This window comes from Pteropus medius, unplaced genomic scaffold (assembly GCF_902729225.1).
Source record: "Pteropus medius unplaced genomic scaffold, Ma_sr-lr_union100, whole genome shotgun sequence".
Classification (NCBI taxonomy): domain Eukaryota; kingdom Metazoa; phylum Chordata; class Mammalia; order Chiroptera; family Pteropodidae; genus Pteropus; species Pteropus medius.
Window position 1 is genome coordinate 252,634 of NW_024344253.1, and position 20,406 is coordinate 273,039.

At 44.4% G+C, this 20,406-nt stretch overlaps 1 protein-coding gene across 5 annotated transcripts in view; it reads left to right on the top strand.

Annotated features, from left to right (window-relative positions):
• Positions 1-20,406, top strand: part of SLC44A3 (solute carrier family 44 member 3) — a 77,840-nt gene that overhangs the window by 47,046 nt on the left and 10,388 nt on the right. For 3 of the 5 annotated variants that reach the window (XM_039869515.1, XM_039869517.1, XM_039869519.1), the window contains 2 exons: positions 505-661; positions 3,841-3,927. In XM_039869515.1, coding sequence (XP_039725449.1) covers positions 505-661; positions 3,841-3,927 — 244 coding nt within the window. The remainder of the gene's footprint in view (positions 1-504; positions 662-3,840; positions 3,928-20,406) is intronic. The other 2 variants (XM_039869516.1, XM_039869518.1) reach the window with 1 other exon arrangement.

Consider the following 20,406-nt stretch of genomic DNA (forward strand, 5'->3'; position numbering starts at 1 on the left):
TTTTTATTGCTGAATAATATCTTATTGTATATATGTACCACAACTTCTTTATCCATTCATCTATTGAATAGACACATAGGTTGCTTCCATATGTTGACTATTACGAATAATGCTACAGTGAACATAGGGGTGCATAGATCTTTTCGAATTATTATTTTGGATTTCCTCGTATAAGTACTCAGAAGTGAAATTACTAGATCATATGGTAGTTCTAGTTTTAATTTTTTGAGGAACCTCCTGTTTTCTACGGTGGCTGCACCGATTTGCAATCCCACCAACGGTACACAAGGGTTCCCTTTTCTCTGCATCCTTGCCAACACTTGTTGTTAGTCCAAGAAATAATTTAACCTTAGCTACCAAGGAGTATAAAAAATTTGCCAAATGCTTACTGCATCAATGCTTTGTAAATTGTTAGTACCTTTATTGATTTGAACCAAAGAGAAGTTTTGTGTTTCTTTTTAAATAGTTTTTTTTTTTAATTCTGTCTTTTTTTCCTAATCTCAGAAATGAAAATGACCCTCCTGATCACCCAATCCTTTCGTCTCTCGCCATTCTTTTCTGCTACCATCAAGGAACAGTCATAAAAGGATCATTTTTAATCACCATGGTGAGGATTCCAAGAACTGTGCTCATGTACGTTTACAACACTCTGAAAGACAAGGTAAGCCAGTACCTTACTGTGGAGTTAATCACTGGAAAACTACAGCAGGCCCCAGGACAGGAATGTGAGCCATGACAGTGGCCATTTGGAAGGCTCCAGTGTTCTTCAGGTCCCATGTTCCCACCCCATTCCTACCTCCAGCAAACTTTTCGTGTTTTATTTATGGTTTTGTGTTGGGTTTTCCACCCACTTGGAGGTGAGGGTGGGGTGGGGAGGAGGAAGTTCTGAGCTAGGTGGCTTCCTTCTTTGCTAAATGCTGAACAAATGAGAGGAATTCTTCAGAGGAAATTTAAAAAGTATTTGTGGACATTCAGATGCTTTAAAAAAAAAGAAAGTAAGAAAATACTCTATTATAATAACATTTGCTTATGTTTTAATGCTAAAATATTCCCTGCCTTTTATATTTCCTAGAGGGTGCCATGGGAAGCATTGTGTGTGTGTGTGTGTGTGTGTGTGTGTGTGTGTGTGTTTGAGAGAGAGAGAGAGAGAGAGAGAGAGAGAGAGACAAAGAAAGAGAGAAAGAGAGAAAGAGAAAGAAAGAGAAAGAGAGAAAGAAAAGGAGGGAGGGAGGGAGGGAAGGAGGGCGAGCGGGCGGGCAGGCCTGCCTGCCTTCCCTCTTAACAGTGAGACATCAATGGGCAAGATGACCTAAATCTCAGCTCAAAAGGCAGAAAACTGTAGGGCTTTTGTGCCTGGGGTTTTTCTCCTCCCTGGTTTTTATTTCCATGCACATTTGGTTATGAATGCCAGTGGAAACCAACACAGCAGGAAAACAGCTGTTCTCATGGTGTTTTTGGCCCACCAAACAAGGGAGAGTTGGACTTTTCCCAACTTCTCTGTTCTCACATAACTCCAGTCTCTCCCCAGTCCCCACCTCAGCCTCAGTGACTTGGTCAGAGTTTCGCAAACTTACCTGACTCCCACCTTTAGGGTATAGGTATGCGTGCTTGGTAAATTGGGGAAATTTTACCCATGGATTCTTTATTATATTTTAGAGTTGTTTTTATGAGCTCTTTTAAGCAGACATCTGAATTGCTGATATTTTTAAGTCCATAATCAAGTTTTGAGATTAGTTTATCAAATAGGAACAGTCGATTGAATTTCACATAAAGTAATACAGCTTTCTTATCTTGAAGTGCACTTGAAGCACTTACTTTGATCGTACAGTGCTTTTTGTATTTATAAGATGTCGTTATAGATACTAGTTGTGTGTCCACATAAAAAAAGAATCAAGTTTAACTTTTTCAAAAATAAATTCTATAGTGAGAATTTTAGGGCTAAATTTCAGAGATAAATTAGTCGAAATTTATCCCTTTCAGGGCTGGATTTCATGGAATAAGAAAACATATACATTTTGGTAACTCAAAGAGGCATTTCCACATCCAGGCCAAGTCTAGCCACTCTGGCTCCTGCATTTTGAAATTGATCCTTCAATTTTAGGAAACTTGGAGAAGGATTTCTTGAAGAACAAAACAGCTGTTTATAATATTTATATATTTTTCCCTCCTAAGTTCTTCAGGCTTATTTAATAATTAAAACAGACATAAGACAGATTAATAAAAGAAAATGACCAAATTTAATTACATACATATGTACGAAAACCCCAGATACATGAGAGAGTCAGAGACAGAAAGGGAAAATGAGGGAATATATGACATTCTGAATGAAGGATGGAGTGAGGCACCTTGGGGCTTCAGAGGGAAGGAGGACAATTCACAGAACAATAAGAAAGGCAGGTGTTCAGTAATTAGAAGTTTGTTTCTCCCTACAGATAGGCTATAAAATAGTATTTCTGGCAATAACTCTTGCTATGGGCAAGGCCCCAAATAATTTAAACTCTTTAAGGTAGAGGTAAATGTTTCTTGCGAGCCTACGGGGTCCTGATTGTCTTCAGCTCCAAATAATTCACGTGCCAAAGTGACACATTATGAAGAAAGCTATTCTGAGTGTGTGTGTGCGCGCGCGCGCGCGTGCGCGCGCGCATTCAAGCGCATGCGTGTGTGCACATGTGTATGTATAGATACATAGAGAGACATATAGATATGCATAGGCGTTAGTAATAGATAATCATAAATTAATGAGCAATAGAGGACCTTGCCATCCCTCCCTGAGCTCGATATCTTAAACTCTGGGAAAACAGCCATAAATCTAAAAGAGAAGTCGGTGTTTTAGTCTCTCTGGAAGAGGTCTAAAAGGTTATTTATTACTCCCCAGATCCCACGAAGAGTAAGGGACCAAACTTCTTTTTAGCGAGTTCACTGTTGGAGAAATGTGTCCTTTCTTAGGTTAAAAAGAAATGGTCTCCCTCAGCAGTACGGCCCAGTACTGTGTCTGCAGTTTAAACATTTCACATAGCCACCGTGCGATCTTTCCTATGTTAAATGGCACATTCACAGCCATGACCAGGCTGAAAAGTATCCAGATCAAGTTTCATCCGATTGAATTAACACTGGGACAAGAAAATGTCCACGTGAGTTTTCCTGGGGTCCTCATAGAGGACTATTTGAAGATTGTTTTCTGGGTTTTTTTTTTTTTTTTAACTCTGAGCCGTGGGTAGGACACTTTCAGTCACCCCTCCTCTAAGAGTTTCTTTATTCACTCTTAGGTTATACACAAGTCCAAGTTATATTTCAAAGGACTGATTTATCCCTTAAAATTTAGCCCTGAAAGTCTCACTATAGGATTTATTTCCAAAAAAGTTACACTTGATTCTTTTTTAACATGGTCATATAGCTAGTATCTACAAAGCATTAGTTGTTTTATTTTCTTTGGGATGTGAATTTTTCATGAATATATACTGGTTTGAAAAAGCAGAGTTTATAGTTGAAGACATTGAAGGGGAGATGAGGGAAGAGAAATTTTTTTTTACTAGAACCAAAAGGCCTGGTTGTCACCTTCACAGTAAATATGGACTAACCCATTTCCCTTTCTCCTGAGGTCAACACACAAGAGGTAAGCCCACAAGAGAGGAATTTCGCTCATCCGTAATGATAATAATAATTAGTAGTGGCAGCATGTGAACAGAAGAATTTCTCCCATACTGAATGAGCATTGCTATAGTGCTTCCTCAGGTGTAAACATTTCCAGGTAGAAACAGTATGTGTTGACTGAAACTCCTGGTTACCTTCTGTCCTGTGCTGTTTCTGACTCTGTTCCTTTGGTTCTGAACCTAATCCCAGCAGCAGAGTGCATGGTCGAGGTGCGTGTTCAGATGCTGCTTCTGCTGTTTCTGCTGTCTTGACAAATGCCTGCACCATGTCAACCAGGTAAAACTCCTCCCATGTGCCCCAGAGGCACACAGAGTGGCTGTGGGTGGACTCTGTCTCTTACGTCAGAGACTGGCAAACTTTTTTTCTGGAAAAGGCCAGACTGTGTAAATATTTTAGGTTTGGGGGACATGCAGTCTTGATCAAAACTACTCAACTCTGCCATGGTAGTAGGATGGCACCTATATATAAATGAATGGGTGTGACTGTTCCAATAAAACTTTATTAATGGACACTGAAATTTGAATTTCATATAATTTTCATGTGTTGAGAAATTTTCTTTTGATTTTTTTCAACCATTTTTAAAAATTTGAAAATTATTCTTAGTTCCAGCCAGAGGAAAGCAGGCTGTCTGCTGGATCTGGTTCCTGGTCTAGAGTTTGCAGATCCTTACATTAGAACCTTAGGTCATTAAAGCCATTCTTCAAATTTTGAAAGAAATGTCTCTTTTCAGAAATAAAAAGGAGAGGAGGCTTTAGAAACCCCAGCATAATGAATATAGTATATCAACTGAGAGCTTATTTTCTATGTCTTCTCCAAGAACTATAATTTTCCTGAAATAGGAAAAGAATCACCTCCCTAATTTTTATATATTTCACCAGACTTTCGCATTCAAGCTATAAATATTCCTTTAAAAGTCAGAAAAATTACATACTGTGATTGTTTGAATTTCAATTTTTTTCTCTCCTGAGTCTTTCAAGTTGATGGAAATTTAAATATATATTTTATGTTTCTATAGATAATTTAGGAGATTTTAATAGCCCTTAATCAAATTTATGCAGAGCAATATTTTCGTAAGTTAGCAGGTAAGTTTAAATGTCCACAGAAATCTCACTTAGAAAAGTACTTCTTACTGCCTCTCTTCCTAATATATGTACCAGTAGAAGGGACTAAGTGGACCATCCATGTTTCATGTCTTATAAATGGTATTAAGAAGTAGAGGGCCAGGGGAGAGAGGGAGCAATTGAGGGGATCATTTTATGAACATTATAGACGTCTAACCAATGTACTGTATACTGGAAACTAATTTAAATAAATAAATTTATTTTTTAAAAAAGAATACCTTTCATTGTTCAGAAAGTATAGTGTTCCTATAGTAAAACTCTATCTTTGAGGCTTCTCTTAAGAATCTTGGATTGCATTTTGGAATGTGTTTATTTTTTATTTGGACTGCTTTAAACCAGCATGTATGAAACACAGCAAAAGACCACCTTTTGGAATGGCAGGTCATATAGCAAGTGAAGCCAGACCCTGTGACTGTCTTGTCATGGTGTAATATGCCAGCCTCTCTCTCCTCCTAGAACCATGTGCACATATCCAGACACCAATTTATTCCGCAAAGATTTTGAGATGCATTACAAAGTGTACTATGATAAAATAAATATACATGAAAATCAAGGCTAAGAAAAATATAGATAGACCAGAAAGACAAAAGCAATGGGACCATCGATAGACAAATATGTTGCCCACATGGTCTCACAGGGCCTGGACATTGAGTTGCCATCCCTTCTCGCTTTATTCATGTAACTTGAGGTTCTTGCCACACCCTCTTTCACTCAAAGATTTCAAACTGTCCCATGGGAGCCTAAGGGTTCCTCGCGGATGCTGCTGCAGAGACCACCGCTTCAGGAGTAGGGGGAGATGAGTGGGGAGGAGGAAGGGTGGGCTCTGGCCCCATACCACCACCACCCTGTCCTGGCTTCTCAGCAGAGCAGCTCTGCTTTGATCAGGTTCAGGGTGGGATTCCACTGAAAGTTTTATTCAAAGTCAGGACTCTGCTGCTAAAACACATTTGAAAACCACTGTCTCAGACCATGGTCATGTTTATTCTCTCTGCCTTGTTATCCTGAGGGACGTATTTTCTGCCTTCTGAAATCTCATCACCTTGTGTGAACCCAGTACTTTTTCCTTCAGAGTTCAAAATGTTTCCAAGATCACAAATAGCTTAGTATTAACCACACTATAATTACATTATGAAGGTGAGGAATCCTTGCAGATGTACAATGGGAGTGATTGTCCCTAAATCACAAAAAGGCTCAGTTAGCCTTGATCCAGCTCACAGTGAATCAGTGTTGCAAACAGGGATTGGTCCTTTGGATTCTGATCATGATATTGGTGCATTAGGCTTTGACCTTGTTGACCAAAAGATGTCTGCCATCAATTCATTGCCAACAGGAGTCCCCAATCTGGGATGCAGTAAAAGGAGAGACTTTATTCAGGTGAACATTTTGCAAAGTGGGAAACACAGCCTCTGGAGGAAACTGAAAGTATGTTCCCCCAAGACAAAGGGGAGGCTAGCTATATAGAGAAAGTGCCCACCCTGGTCTCTAATGGGCCCATTTTTTGCAAATGAAGGACCCAAATTTGCACAGCTTTTTAAAAAATTTATTTATTTATTTAAATTAGTTTCAAGTTTACAGTACATTGGTTAGACATTTATACAGTTTATAAAATGATCCCCCTAATTACTCTTCCTCTCCTCCGGCTCTCCACCTAGCCAATATATTAGTGCTAACTGCATTCCCTATGCCGTGCTCCCCATCCCTGTGACCATCTAGCAACTACTAATTCGTACTTCTTTAACCCTTCACCCTATTCTGCAAGCCCTTTAAGCCCCTTCCTCCCCTCTGTCTGTCACTAAATTGTCCACTGTATTTGTGAGTCTGTTTTTGATTAGTTTGTTCTTTTTGTTTCTTAGATTCTTCATATAAGTAATATCATATGGTTGTTATCTTTCTCTGTCTGACTTATTTCACTCAGCATAACCTCTAGGTCCATCCATTGCAATGGTAGGATTTCATTTTTTTAATGGCTGAGTAATATTCCATTGTATATATGAATCATAATTTCTATATCCAATCATCTATTGATGGGCATTTAAGTTGCTTCCATATCTTGGCTATTGTAAATTATGCTGCTATGTATACTGGGGTACATAAATCTTTACGAATTATTGTTTTGGTTGTCTTTGGATAAATATCTGGAAGTGCAACTGCTGAGTCAAAAGGTATATCCATTTAATTTTTTGAGAAACCTCTAGACTGTTTTCAATAGCAGCTGTTCCAATTTGCAATCCCACCAACAGTGTATAAGTGTTTCCTTTTCTCCATATCCTCACCAACACTTGTTTTTTGATTTATTGATGATAGCCATTCTGACAGGTGTCGGGTAATATCTCATTATGGTTTTAATTTGCATTTCTCTGATTAGTGACCTTGAGCATCTTTTCATATGTCTATTGGCCATCTCTGTTTCCTCTTTGGAGAAGTATCTGTTCAGGTCTTCTGCTCATTTTTTAATTGTATTTCTTGTTTTTTTTTTTGTTATTGAGTTATATGATTTCTTTATATATTTTTGATATTACCCTCTTATCAGACGTGTCATTAGCGAATATCTTCTCTAAATCAGTTGGTTGTCTTTTTGTTTTGTTTATGGTTTCCTTTGCTGTACAAAACTTTTTAGTTTGATGTGGTCCCACTTGTTTATTTTTTTCTTTTGTTTCCCTTGCCAGGGGAGATATATCTGAAAAGAAATTACTGTGAGTAATATCAGAGAGTTTACTGCCTGTGTTTTCTTCTAGAAGTTTTATGGTTTCGAGTCTTAAATTTAAGTTTAATCCATTTTGAGTCTGTTCTTGTATATAGTGTAAGAAGGTGGTCCAGTTTCTTTCTTTTTCCTTTTCTTTTCCTCTTTTTTTGCATGTATCTGTCCAATTTTCCCAGCATCATTTATTGAAGAGACTGTCTTTACCCCATGGTATATTCTTACCTGCTTTGTCATATATTAAGTAAGCATATAGGCATGGATATATTTCCGGGCTCTCTATTCTGTTCCATGGATCAATGTATCTGTTTTTATGCAAGTACCACACTGTTTTTATTACTGTAGCCTTGTAGTATAATGTGATACTTCCAACTGTTGCCTGTGCAGAATGCACAACCCCAGAGCCAAGCAGGGCAGGGGAGGCTGTCTGTCAGTGGGCTGCAGGCACTCTGTAGGCTTGGGTGAAGCAGGATCTCAGGCAGAGAAGGTCCATCCAGCCAATATAGCCTCAGTTTTGCTGCAACTTCTGTGCCTGGGTGTTCCCGCTATAGTCATAGATCAGTGAGACCAGCTCCGTCTGGGGTGGTCCCACAGACCCCTGCGCTCCCCAGACGCAATATTGCAACTCTTGCAGGCAGCAGAGATCTGCCTATAACTGATTTCCATGCAGTGTCCGCCCTGTGCTAGCCAAAGTTTGTTGTCTGTGTGGATTGGGAGGACAGGGATGAGAGTGTGCTGGGCAGGGTAGGGCTGTGACAGTTCACTGTCAATGGGCTGCATGGGGCAATTTGTGGGTAGGGTGGGTCAGGGTCTCAAGGAGACAATGGCAGTTGGATTGATAAAGCCTCAGTCTTGCTACAACGTTGGTAACTGTTCCATGTTCCAGCAGAAGTCCCAGATCACAGCAAGACCAGCTGCTGTCTGGGACTGGCCCATGGATCCCTGAGATCTGCCCAAGTTCGTGTTGGCAGCAGTGATCCACCTGAAACTATCTCAGAAATATGTCTCACGGCTCTGGCCAACAGATGTGAATACTTGGTTCTGAATTGTCCTAGGGCCTAGCTGTCATCCAGCAACAAAAGCCCCGAACCTGCAGGTTGGGCTGGGTGGGGTGGGGGTGGCCTGATCCCCTCACCAGCACTTCCTAATGGCCCTGTGTGTGTGGGGGTGGTGAGGTCTGCACAGTCCAGCTGACATGGTCTGTATATTGCCTAGTAGGGGGGCCGGATTAAGGCACAATGGTGGCTGTCCTTCCAGCCCTCGTTCTGGCATCAGGTAATGCAGACTTTCACCGTATGAATCCTGCACGAGCCTCTGACCCACTGTCAGTGTCCCAGGTGAGTGAGTGCAGGTCAGAAAGCCTGTGTGCGGGTCCTTTAAAGGGGCGTTCTAGGGTTTCAGTTTCCTTCTGTCTCACCCAGATGGCCAGAATCCCCTCTGGTTTTTACAGTCAGAGTTATTGGAATCTCCTCTTCCCTGGGCTAGGACTCTGGGCTGGGGAGCCTGCAAATGAGACCAGGATCCCCCTCTCCTTCAGGATAACCTCTGTAGCCTCACCCTCCCTCCCAGTGATCCTCCACCACCACGATGTGGATCCAGCCCTATTCGAAACCTTGCCACTCCTACCGGCTTTGATATGGCTCCTTTACATTATCAAACATACATGTTACGATCAGCTGGACTTCAGGTGATTCTCCACGTTGATTATTTTATAATTTGGTTGTAATTTCAATGCAGACCTGGGAGGAGACGAACCCTGCTTTTACCTAGTCCACCATCTTCCTCTGTCCTTCACAGTTTGATTGGTCCAAATTGCTCTGTCCTGATTGGTCAGTAAAGATGCAAATGAAGATATAGCTGTGCAGCTCTGATTGGATGGGGCAAGTTTCAGCTCATTGGTCAAAATAGGATTCTAGTAACCCCTTTATAATGGTCAGCTCAGACTGCAGGCAAGCAGTACAGGAGGCTTGGCAGCCCAGTCTCTGTCTTTTCCCTGAAATGCAGCATGTGTGAGAGGCCCCCCTATAAACAAAGGCTGCTAGACTCTGGTTATGAATCTGGGCCCAGTGTAACCACAAGGAATCCTTCTTGATAGGTATATTCCTTTTCGAGGTCAGCAACTTAAACCAGCTGTCAGAACATCTTTAACTTGAGGTGAGTCCTACAGCTGATGTGGGCACTGCCGGGAGACCTAAGGTTTAAGACATTGAGAAAGCAGAGGAGGAAGAATGGAAAAAGAATTGATGAATTGATGAGAAGAGAAAGGTCACCTCTAGTTTAAATCAACTGCTGGAAAATAGAATGAAATAAAGATTTTTAAGAATAAAGATAATTATTGTATAATGGTGGTCAGAGCTATTGTTGACCTTATTTGGCAGTGGACAAAGGAAAGTGAAAGAAGGAATTTAGATTAGCCTTTTGAAAAACTTCCTGGCACTAGAGTGAGTTACTTGGGGAAGATTTCTCTGGAAATCAGATTTACAAAGAGCTGAGGCCTATTTAATTTTCCTTGTTTTGTGCAGTGGGAGATGGGAAATGCTAAAAGAGAGTGAGATCCATTTGTTACCATCAGAACCCAGATGCTCTTCTTGACTTACCATCAAGGAGCTGGTTGTGTTTTATCATCGCTGCTTAAAAGCCTAATTTGTCTTCACTAGTCGTAGGTGGGAGGCAGGTGGCAGTTGCTACATTTTGTAAACACCCAGCCTAAGGCTCTTCAGTAATTCACTTGAAGAATAAGGGATGCAACCCCACAATCCCATCATTTCTTATTACTTGTCTGCATCATAAATACCAGATGTGTGTATCCTTGAAAAAATTATATGTGTATACCTCACACATTTATTAATCCAGCAACCATTAGTCTATTTATGCTGTATTTCTGGGGTCCCCAACCCCAGTACTGGTCCATGGCCTGTTAGGAAGCGGGTCACACAGCAGGAGGTGAGTGGCAAACCAGCAAGAAAAGCTTCATCTCTATTTGCAGCTGCTCCTCAGTGCTAGCATCACCGCCTCAGATTATCAGGCGTTAGATTTTCATCAAAGCACGTCTCCAGTGCCAAAAAAATTGGGACTGCTGCAGTGTATTTGATCCATTTGAACTCAGGCATAATGAAGGAGGGGACTGTGGTGAAACAGAGTTAATATAAAGCAAAGCCAGGCCTTTGAGGAGCTGACGAACTCATCTGGGGGCTAGGGGAACAGCCTGAGGCAGAGGTTTGTGTTTAAGTGTTGGTACTGAGGACGGATAGTTAGCATAGGGAAGTTTCTCGGCCCCTCCAGAATGCGATCTGGAATTGTTCCTTGGTCTCTTACTCAGTTCTCTATTTTGATTTCAAGTGTGAGACTCCAGCATGAGAAACAAGCCAAGGCCAAGAGACAAGATAGATAACCTCGGGCTGCCTCCTCCCCTCCAGGTGGCTTGAGAAACAAGCCAAGAGCGGGAGGCAGGCTGGTAGCCCTGGGACATCGCCCACCCCTAAGTAAACAAAAACCTGTAATTTAGACAGCTTGGGGCAAACTCTCTGTGCTACCTACACTTTTTAAGTGTGTACTTTTGCTTTAATAAAACTTGAGCTTTCCTGCTTGCTGTCTGTCGTGTCCTTCAATTCTTTCTTGTGGTATATGACAAGACCTTGGCACCAGAGCTCCGGGATCGGGGTCCCTCTTTGGACTCCCACCCCGTCTAGCAGTCCGGCATCAGAATGAGGGCTGTGGAAGTTCAGAAAGATGGAGTCTTGGTAATTGGGGAGGTACTTTGACTTGGTAAGGAGAGGCTTCTTAGAGGAGGTTGGATTGTCAGACCTGGGCTCTACGAGCGCCACTGGAGGTCACCAGCTTACTACCAGCAATAGCAATAGCTGGGGACTTTTGGCACTCACCGTGTTGCCTGTAGTATGCTAAGCACTCTTCCTGCATTATATCATTTGTTAATTTTTGACACAGCTCTTTGAGATAGTGTCTTCCATTTACAGACAAGGAAACTGAGGCTTAGAGAGGGCACATAGTGGCAGAACTAGGATTTGAATTCATATTTGTTTTGCTTGTGGGATCCAAGCCCTGAACCACTATGTGTTTTTAAATAGCTAGAGAAGGAGTCACAACCACTGCCTGGGGTGCATCTCTTTAGTGCCTGTCCAAGCCCGGGTCCAGAGAAGTCAGTTTGCTGGCAGTTGAGCAAGGCTTGTTACAGGCAGATTTTTGTGTAGGAGGACAGGAAGGGTGTAGGGACATTGATGGGGTGAAGGATAAATCATGCAATTATAGATCCAGAAAAGGTTTGTCAGGGGTCAGGACCCACCCCCTCCTCCCAGGCAAGTCAGTGTCAAAGCTCCTGGGAGGCCAGGCTGGCTGTTCTCAGAGACCGTCTGGCAAGATCCTGCAGCCTCCCCATCCCTCCCGGCATTTCCAGGAGCTGACAGGTGTTCCCCTGTGGGCCTCTCAAGCCAGTGCACCAGCAGCTTCTACCTATTTCCTACGTGTCCACTCATAGTCCCTCGTGGAAGTGTCTCCCTAAGTGCACATCTCCTGCCCATCGACAACACAGACCTCTGTCCCAGCTCTAATGGTGGCTTTAGATCAGTGTTCCTCTGAGTTTGAAACCCACTGGTGGGCCACAGGACTCTTCCTGGTGGTTCCAAACTGATCTGGACGTTCCAGAATGTCCTTTCTTCCATTCTTATAGTCAAGTGGCAGAATTTCATGGATTTTCATTTTCACATACAACTAAGGGCTATTTGCCAATCAGTAAAGTAGATAGTGTGTTACTACAACTTACTACTTAGGAACCAAAATTGGTTTTACTTAGTTTCCTGAGGACGCAAATTCATTATTCTGTTAAGACCTCTGGCTGCCATGGTGATGCCTGGCAACACTGCGAAGCTTGTGAATTTTGCCAGCTGGGGAAAGAACACTTTGTTTTGGGTACACCACCAGCGTTGCCTTGGGTTGGACGTATTCTTCAAGTGCAGTTATTCTTGTCTTAACATCTTTCTTATGTTGTTCATCTGGCTCTCGTTTAATTCGTTTTATTTCTTTTTATCACATAGAACATTGCATTCCTCTTCAATCCTTTGTTCTTCCAGCAGAAGTGGGAATGGGCATAGGAAGTGAGCTGTGGGCTGAGGTCAAACAGGTTTGAGAAGGACTATTTCCATTCCAGTCTCCTGGGAGGAGCTCCTAGGTAAAGGCAGCTCCTGGCTAGTTGATAGCAGTGGGCTTCTGCCTTCTTTGTGGAACTTGGGTGAATCTTTCCACCTTACTGAGCTTCTGCAGAATAAGGAGATCAGCCTAAATGATACTGAGGTCTTCATGTGGCTTTCTGACCCTTCTTGAGGTGCCCGGTTGAGAGCTGGGGCACTACATTGCAGCAGTGACATGTGAGACACGAGACAGAGTGAAAAAAACATGAAGTGCGTGTTTTCCTGTCATAGTCCACATGACGGGATCATTTTTTTCATGCTGTACTTCTTATTCATGTCAAGGATCACAAAAACGAGCAAGGTTTTAGGTTGACTTGCTCTCAAGCCACCAGAATCTTGGCGAATGGGCCAAGAATGTGAGTGAAGAGCCATCTGTCTGCATCTCCTTATAGTGATTCTACAAATATTGCTGCTACGGAGTGATGACAGTCAATAAAGAAAATAACCAGGGACGAGATTCTGATAAAATGCCAGTCACCTTGTTTCTTCTCAACAGTGAAGGACACAGTAATGTCCAACAGCTTTCTCATTTCGTTTCTGCTGTGGGCCATCATGCAGGGTAGTTGGGTGCCTGGTGAATCTCTGCTGTGTCTCCCAGTAAGTGATTTGAGGAGAGGACGAGATGACTCAGATCTACCTGAATGCAGTGCTTAAAGATGCCAGCCTCCTCCACTTCGGCATCCATCTAGTTATGATGTCAGTCGATACACAGATTACTGCCTCCTGGCATTTGATCGGAAATGCTGCAGCTTTCTGTCTCCTGACTAACAAATATACTGGTCAGAAAGGCCCCAGACAATCTGGTCGACTCCAGTGCTTGCTGCTTCTTGGCAAATACATGCATATCTCTCCTCCCTACTTCACAGTCCCTCCCCAGCCCACACTGCCTGCCAATACTTTTTTTTTTTCAGTGCACATAATGTTGGTCTCTGTCTTCTAAGCCTTTGTGGCAGATTTGACTTTGTAACATCTCAAAGCCTTCTTTCCCTCCTCGCGCCTTTCTTGCACTTAGCTCGATTTCAATGGTTCTCTTTCTTGCAATCCATCAATAGCAAAAGCACTCGGTGACTTTTCTATGTCAGGTTTTGGTTCATCCCAAGCCAACTGGCACATCTCCAATGACTCCTCTCCTCTCCCTGGAGCAACATGTGCATCTCAGGGAAAAAAAAGTAACAAATATTGTGCAATTAATCTAATTACATTACGGCAATGATATGAAGGTTCTTAAGAGGACACAGTTCTTTTGGTAACTGACATGCCGTAATAGGTATAGGTAGCCTCATCACAGAGCATCCAGACAGCCATTCTTTCAATGACAGCAGTGGCTCTGAATCCTGCCACGCCAACTGACTGGTGTAGAGTTATTCTGGGGCAGCCAGCTGATGGTGAGAGCCCCAAAGCGATGCCTCCATGTGTGCATGTCTTAAAAAGAAATTCACATGTGTGTCAATGTTATAGTTTGCATTAAGGCCCATTTATAGACAGTGGTAATCCCCACAGCCCAGCTGTTTCATGGCAAATGGTGCTACCCCAGCTTTAGATAGAAAGGAATTGAGACACCGATTTGTCAGAGGCCCCAGACTGTCTGGGAGAAAACTAACTGTCTTCATGTATCCTGGTGCCTGGCTCAGAACCTGCTGCACTTAGGGCTGTGGCTTTATGTGGCTTTCCTGGGAGCAGCCTCTCTGGAGCCCAGCTCCTACCTGCTGGGGGCATTTTGCAAGAGTCAGGCTTCAGGAGAGTGAGGGCCTGAAGCCTCTTCCTCGAGTGGGCCTTAGAGCTCTTTCCTTTTGGAGGGTAAAGCCCAGTGAGCAGGGCCATCTTTGGCTGTACTCTGAAGCCCTTCCTGACTTGAAATTCTGCCTTGTTAAAGAGGCAATTAATATTTGTGAAATAGGCAATTATCTCACTAGAGGGAAGGGAGGATAAATTATGCAAGAGGCCCTCAGCCCATCAGGAAGCCCTGCTGGGAGGCAGCCGAGTGGTAGGCATTAATTTCTTTGACTTAATTTCTTTGACTTTCTCCAAGTCGTGCAGCTCCTAAACCAGAATACCTGCCACTCTTTGGGCACTTACATGTGCCAAGCACTGTGCTAAGTTCTTTATGTGTCTTAATTACCTTCATCCTCACAAATAATCCTGTGAGGGAAATACTACTATTATCTTTTTTCTTTTTTTAATAGCTGATGCCACTTAGGTTCACAGAGGTTAAGTAGCAGCCTGCTCTAGGTTAGGCGGGAGGAAAGCAACAGAGCTGGGCGTTCAGGTTTTGGAGACCCAGTAAGTCATTCCCTCTTTCTTATCCAAGTTTGGAACAATTATGAGACATGAGAGTCAAGCTGATGAAGATTAAAAATATCTTGATATCTAGTCAGTGGGTGAAACAATGCATTGTAGGAACAGTTTATTAATGTTTCACCCCTGAATGAGAAAGATGAGCCCACCCTCTCCCAGGCCCAGCCAACAAGGTCGACCTTGCCCGGGGTTCCCCCTGTAAACCGATGAACTGAGAAGGCGCATTCTTGGTGACGGGCTGTGCTCTGCTTCTCCCTCCAAACTTAGTCCCTGAAGTCTGCCTCCTCCTCTTGGAACGAATGAGACGTATTACCCTGACAGAGATCCCTGGCCATGGAAATATGAATACAAGGTTGCCCCACACTGAGAGAGGCCATGGAGCACCCTACTGTTCTTACAGCAGAATCAGGGGTCCAGAGGGCTTGAGGACCTCAACCAGGGCCGCACAGTGGGTAGAGCTCATTCTGATCCTTCTTTACCCTGTGTTCTTCTCTTTCCCTGCCCTCCAAGGTTCACTGAGACACTGGGACAGACAAGTATGTCAGATGACACAGTATGTTGATATGAGCTGCCCTGGCTTACCTTTTACGCAGAACCCTATATATCTCTCCCATCCCTTGGGCAACTTGGAAGTCAGACCCATGCTCATAGGGGCAGAAGTGTGGTGACCATTTGGCTTCTGAGAAGGTCATTAATGGCACCATGCCCTCGGCTCCCTTCTGCAAGCAGCCTCTCTTCTCTCCCCTGAGTCTCCTCTTCTGCCAGAAGATATTTGTCCACATCTTATGAGAGCTCCCTCTTCCTCACTCCTTCCCCTCCTTGGCCTTAGACCACATATCCCAGCAGTGTGATAGAGTGAGAAGGCAGACTTTGAGGCAGGTAGGTCTGGGTTGAATCATAGCTGCCCCACTTATTGCGTGACCTGGGACAGGTCATCTCTCTTAGCTTCATTTTTCTCACATGTATAGCAGAATTCTTAATACCTACATCCCAGGCAGTTGAGACGGTTAACTGAGCTAATACATACAAGCATGGCACGGTGTCTTAGTGCATGCTCCATACGTGTTAGTTTATTTTGTGAGGGGAAGGAGAGGGTTTAGGTTCTTTATTTGTTCTTTCACCACATATTGAAAGTTTACCACGTGTCAGACAAATGGGGTATAACAACAATGCCTATCTCCCAGGATTATTATAAATAACTAGAGATCATCTTTGCAGAGCTTAGTTTCGTACCTGGTGGAGGAGTTATTATCATTATTATCAACCCACCAAGTGTATAAGCTCTGATTCTTTCCTACACCGAGGACAGTGCTGAGTTCCTGAGGTGGTTCATGCTGCCTGCTCAGTTAGGGGCACATCAGCATCCACAGGGAGCTTCTCCAAGTATTCCTTTCTCTTTCTGCCCCGCCCCCATCCAGAACCCCAGCACCAACATGTAGTGGGCGGGTGGGACTGCTAAGAGTGGCTTTCCTGGTCCTTCCAGTCCAGAATAATGCCCAAGCCGCCCCTCGAGATGGTGAGGGAGTGCCAGACCTCGGATCTGAACCCGTGACCAGGAGACAAAAATGACTGCGGCCCAGGGATAAGGAAACGTGCCCTGAGTGACATATCCGTTTGGCCGCCTCTTTTCTGCATCTCCTTTTCTTTCTTGTCACCCTGTTTTCAGCAGTCAAGGGCAGTTGTGTCTCTGCTCAGCAAGGGCAGCTGGAACTGGCTCTAACAACACTGGTTCAGAGGGTGTCTCATCCGAGGAATCACCACTTGCTTAACTCTAAGGCGCCTTTCACAGCCCCTGTTGTTCTTTGTACCTTTCATCATGACATGCTCTAGGCACGCTGGAAACACGCTGAGGGAGATCGCCTGTGTTTTTAACTTCCATCTATGAAAACTATCTCTGGAGTCAGCAAACTCTAATTACCTCATAAATAAGAAAGCAGGTGACACATGAAAACACAGGCTCTGACGATCCGTGTTTGATGTGGGATAGTGGCAGTGCAGACCAACCCCCACCCGTGTTCTTCCCTTTACAGGCTAGTGTCAGCTGTGGGTGCCATCACCCATGATCACAGCCAGGGTGGGGGCCGGTGGGGGCCAGGCGGGGGAGGCGGTTCTCATCACTTAAGGGCTTAAGAAATGTAAAGATTTTAGATTAGTTTTGGCATTTCTAAAATTCATGTAGTGTGGAAATTAATTAAACCATAAGTAGCTCCTACACCAAATCTAATCTTCCTTGTGATAGAGAGTAGGTTTCTTCATGTCATTTCTCTGTCCGCTTCTGGAGCAGACTTGTCAGAGGAGTCCCACTGCCCACCTCGGAAGCCCACGCTGTCTCCTCCTCCCTTCGTACCCTGCTAGGCAAGGCTCGGGCTGTGAGGTCATTTTCCCCTTGTCCTTCCCCAGCTGTCTTTGTCCTAAACATTAGGCTTGTCAGGAGAAGGAAGATTATTGGCTAGGGTCTAGAGAACGTGTTCATAAGAAGGGAGAACAAAGAAGGGAGGTGTAAGTCATAGTGGTTTAGGGACTAAAAGCCACTTTGCTGCAGCAGTCACTGCCTCGTTCCCTGCAAGTCACAATCCGATAATGCCCTGGGCTTCCAGCACCTGAGTTTGCCTTCGACTGGCTTCCATATGGGTGTAAATCTCAGCCACAAACTCAGATGCGTAAGAAACACTGCACCATGTCTCCCAACCTAACTAACGACTAGGAGCTCTCATCCACTAACTTGGCAGAAAATTTAATTAATAAAAAGTTATTTGGGGACTATAATCCCCCCATGGGGTTATAGGAGTTGTCAGGTGTCCCCAGGCAGGTGGCCCTTGAGACGTTCGTCTTCCCATCATCATGGCTCCCAAGGCCCTGCTCAGAAAGCAGGACTCTTATGTAAGCCCCCATGGTCCTGTCTGTGGGGACATGCTGGTGTCAGGGTAGCCAGCCCTCCTGCTCTGCCTGGGACTCTTCTGGTTCTAGCACTGAAGCCCCAGTCTCTGAAACTCCCTCACTCCTGACAAACCCGGACCCTCAAAGTGGACACTTCCTTTTAGAGTGGTGACGCTTCTTCATGCTATGCTAAGAAAAAGCAGACCTGGACACCTGGTCAGGACCCACACATCTCTTCTCCCTCCTCCTCCAGCCCAGAGGCATCTCCCTTTCTCATGTGGGAGTGGAGGAAGACCTGCATGCTCACCCGCTGCACCCAGATGTTTGGCTGACACTGGAGTCCCCTTCCTTCACCTTCTCTCCTGGTAGGGAAGCATCTAAAGAGCTTAACATTTTGGAAAGCAAAAGCCAGTGAGAGGTGCAGACTGGGTGTCTTCTTGATGCCCTCTCGCCAGCCCCCTAACTTCACCTGAGGGAATGAGCACAGAACCTGAGTCTTGCTTGAGTAGGGGATGCAGAGAGGATGGAAAGGAGAAAATACATGAAGGAAAAGAAATAGAATTCAGGAAAGCAATGCGAACTATCACACAGTTATCGAGGAGAGCTGAACAGTCTTCATTTAGTCTCATAGATGTTTGAGAAACAAGCTCTGTGAAAAGTAGTAGCGGAAGTGATTAAGGTAATTTTGGTTCTCTCATCTAGGTGGGGCTAGAAAATCTCTAAACGTTTTGGCAAGTGGATCCAGGCTTTGACAGTTCTTCAAGTGGTTTCATCTTCCCCCACCTTTGGCTTTCATAGAATGCCTAAGCTGGCATAGGGGTGGAGCAGGGAGAGGCGTTTGCATTCCTTCAAGGAGGAGACAGCTGAGGCCGGATGACTTAATAGGGTGCAGCTCAGTGGGGGTACGAAGCGCTCTCTGGGCCCGTTTGCCATGCCCATGCCCTGCCCCCATCAGCTGGCAACAAAGAAACTCCGTGGGGTCCCAAGAACAGGAGGCTACTGACCTGGCTCAGGCCCTGCCCTCGGCCTCTAGCTTGGCCAAAGCGCAGCTTCCATACATCGCCCATGGTTGGGAGGATGAGGGAATGTGATGGCCCACACTTTCTCTGCACCCGCCCTGGTTTCTGCTGCCTTCACACAGCCCTTAGCATCTGTTAAGAGTAGCAGGGAAGCACTAAGGAAAAAGGAAATACACATTCAAAATTGCTGCCCTCTCCTGCCGGAGCGGCTCGATAATAGCCCCTGGGACTGATTGGAAGGGAAACCACTTTCTGAGAAGTGCCAGTGGACAGAGGAGGCTGAAATGGAAGGGCCGGTCATCTCTTGAAGCTTCAGAAAGAGCTTCGTTATAAAGTCATTCTAATCATTGTCTTTAAGCAGATGAATTTTTTTTTTATCAGAGTTTTTAACTGCATGCCGGACCAAGCTACGATACAAAGCAATAACTCCCAACAATCACTGGCCTTTCAATTGCAGGCTCTGGTCAGTGGGCTGTTCTCATCGCCGCGAGCCACCGACAGTGTGCCCGGGGAGGGACACACGCCTGCCTTAAGTCGCTTCCCCAATCGTGCAATATGTGAAGACGTGTAAGCTTCCTGCTTCTGCTCTCAGTCTCCGTTACCATTTTCTTGGTCCTGAGCTCCAAATCAGAGATGTTTGATATTCTCTTAAGAATCAACTTCCTAGAGCCTGTAAATATCATAGCCATTATTGAGTTCCTACAGTATCCCAGCCCCACAGTGAACGTTTTACTCACACAGTCAAAGTTTATCCTCTCAAGGATGCTGCTGTTAGCTGGTCATTACCCCCACTGTACAGATGAGGAAGCTGAGGCTGGAGGCCAAAGAGCTGATCTGGAATGGCAGCCCTACTGTGTGCTGTTTTGTAAGACTCTACCAGCTGTGGCCTTCGTGGCTTCATTGTGCTGCCTGGAGGTCCTTGTCAGGGATGAGGTTATGTAGGAGAGGAACCAATGGCCATCACTAACTAGGGACAGCCCATCTGTTTCATCTTCTTTATAATAAGGCTAAAGTCAAGAACAGTGTGAGCCTTCATTTCCCACCGCCTGCATTTCCCATTTCATGGTCCACAAGGTGAATTTTGCCTCGTGGAAGACCAGGCTTCCCTTGTGCCTTGCTTGTGTCCCCCACTGACTGTGCACAGGTTCCGTGGCACTCACTGGGGGCACAGCCCAGTGGAGGGCTCACTGGAGGTGGCCCTGCCTGCAAGGCCTGGGCCCTGCACCTGCCTCATTAAGAATTGTGTCGTCATGGGTGTTTTCACTGCAGAGTGCCGAGCTCTGCTAGCACGTCAGTGATGGGCCAAGTTCAGCAAGATGCAGTTGCCTGATTTGGCTTTTTCTGGATTTGTAGGAGGCGGAGGCACTGGCTGTAAACCCTCGATTCACATCCCATCTCCATCACCTTTGCCTGGTGACTTAGCCTGTTGAGACTTCTACTTCCTTGTCACTAAAACGAGAGTGTTCCTAGGTGATGTTGCGGTGCCTTGCAATGCTACGTTCTACTGAAGGAACAAACTGACTCTTAATCAAATTTGAGTTTTG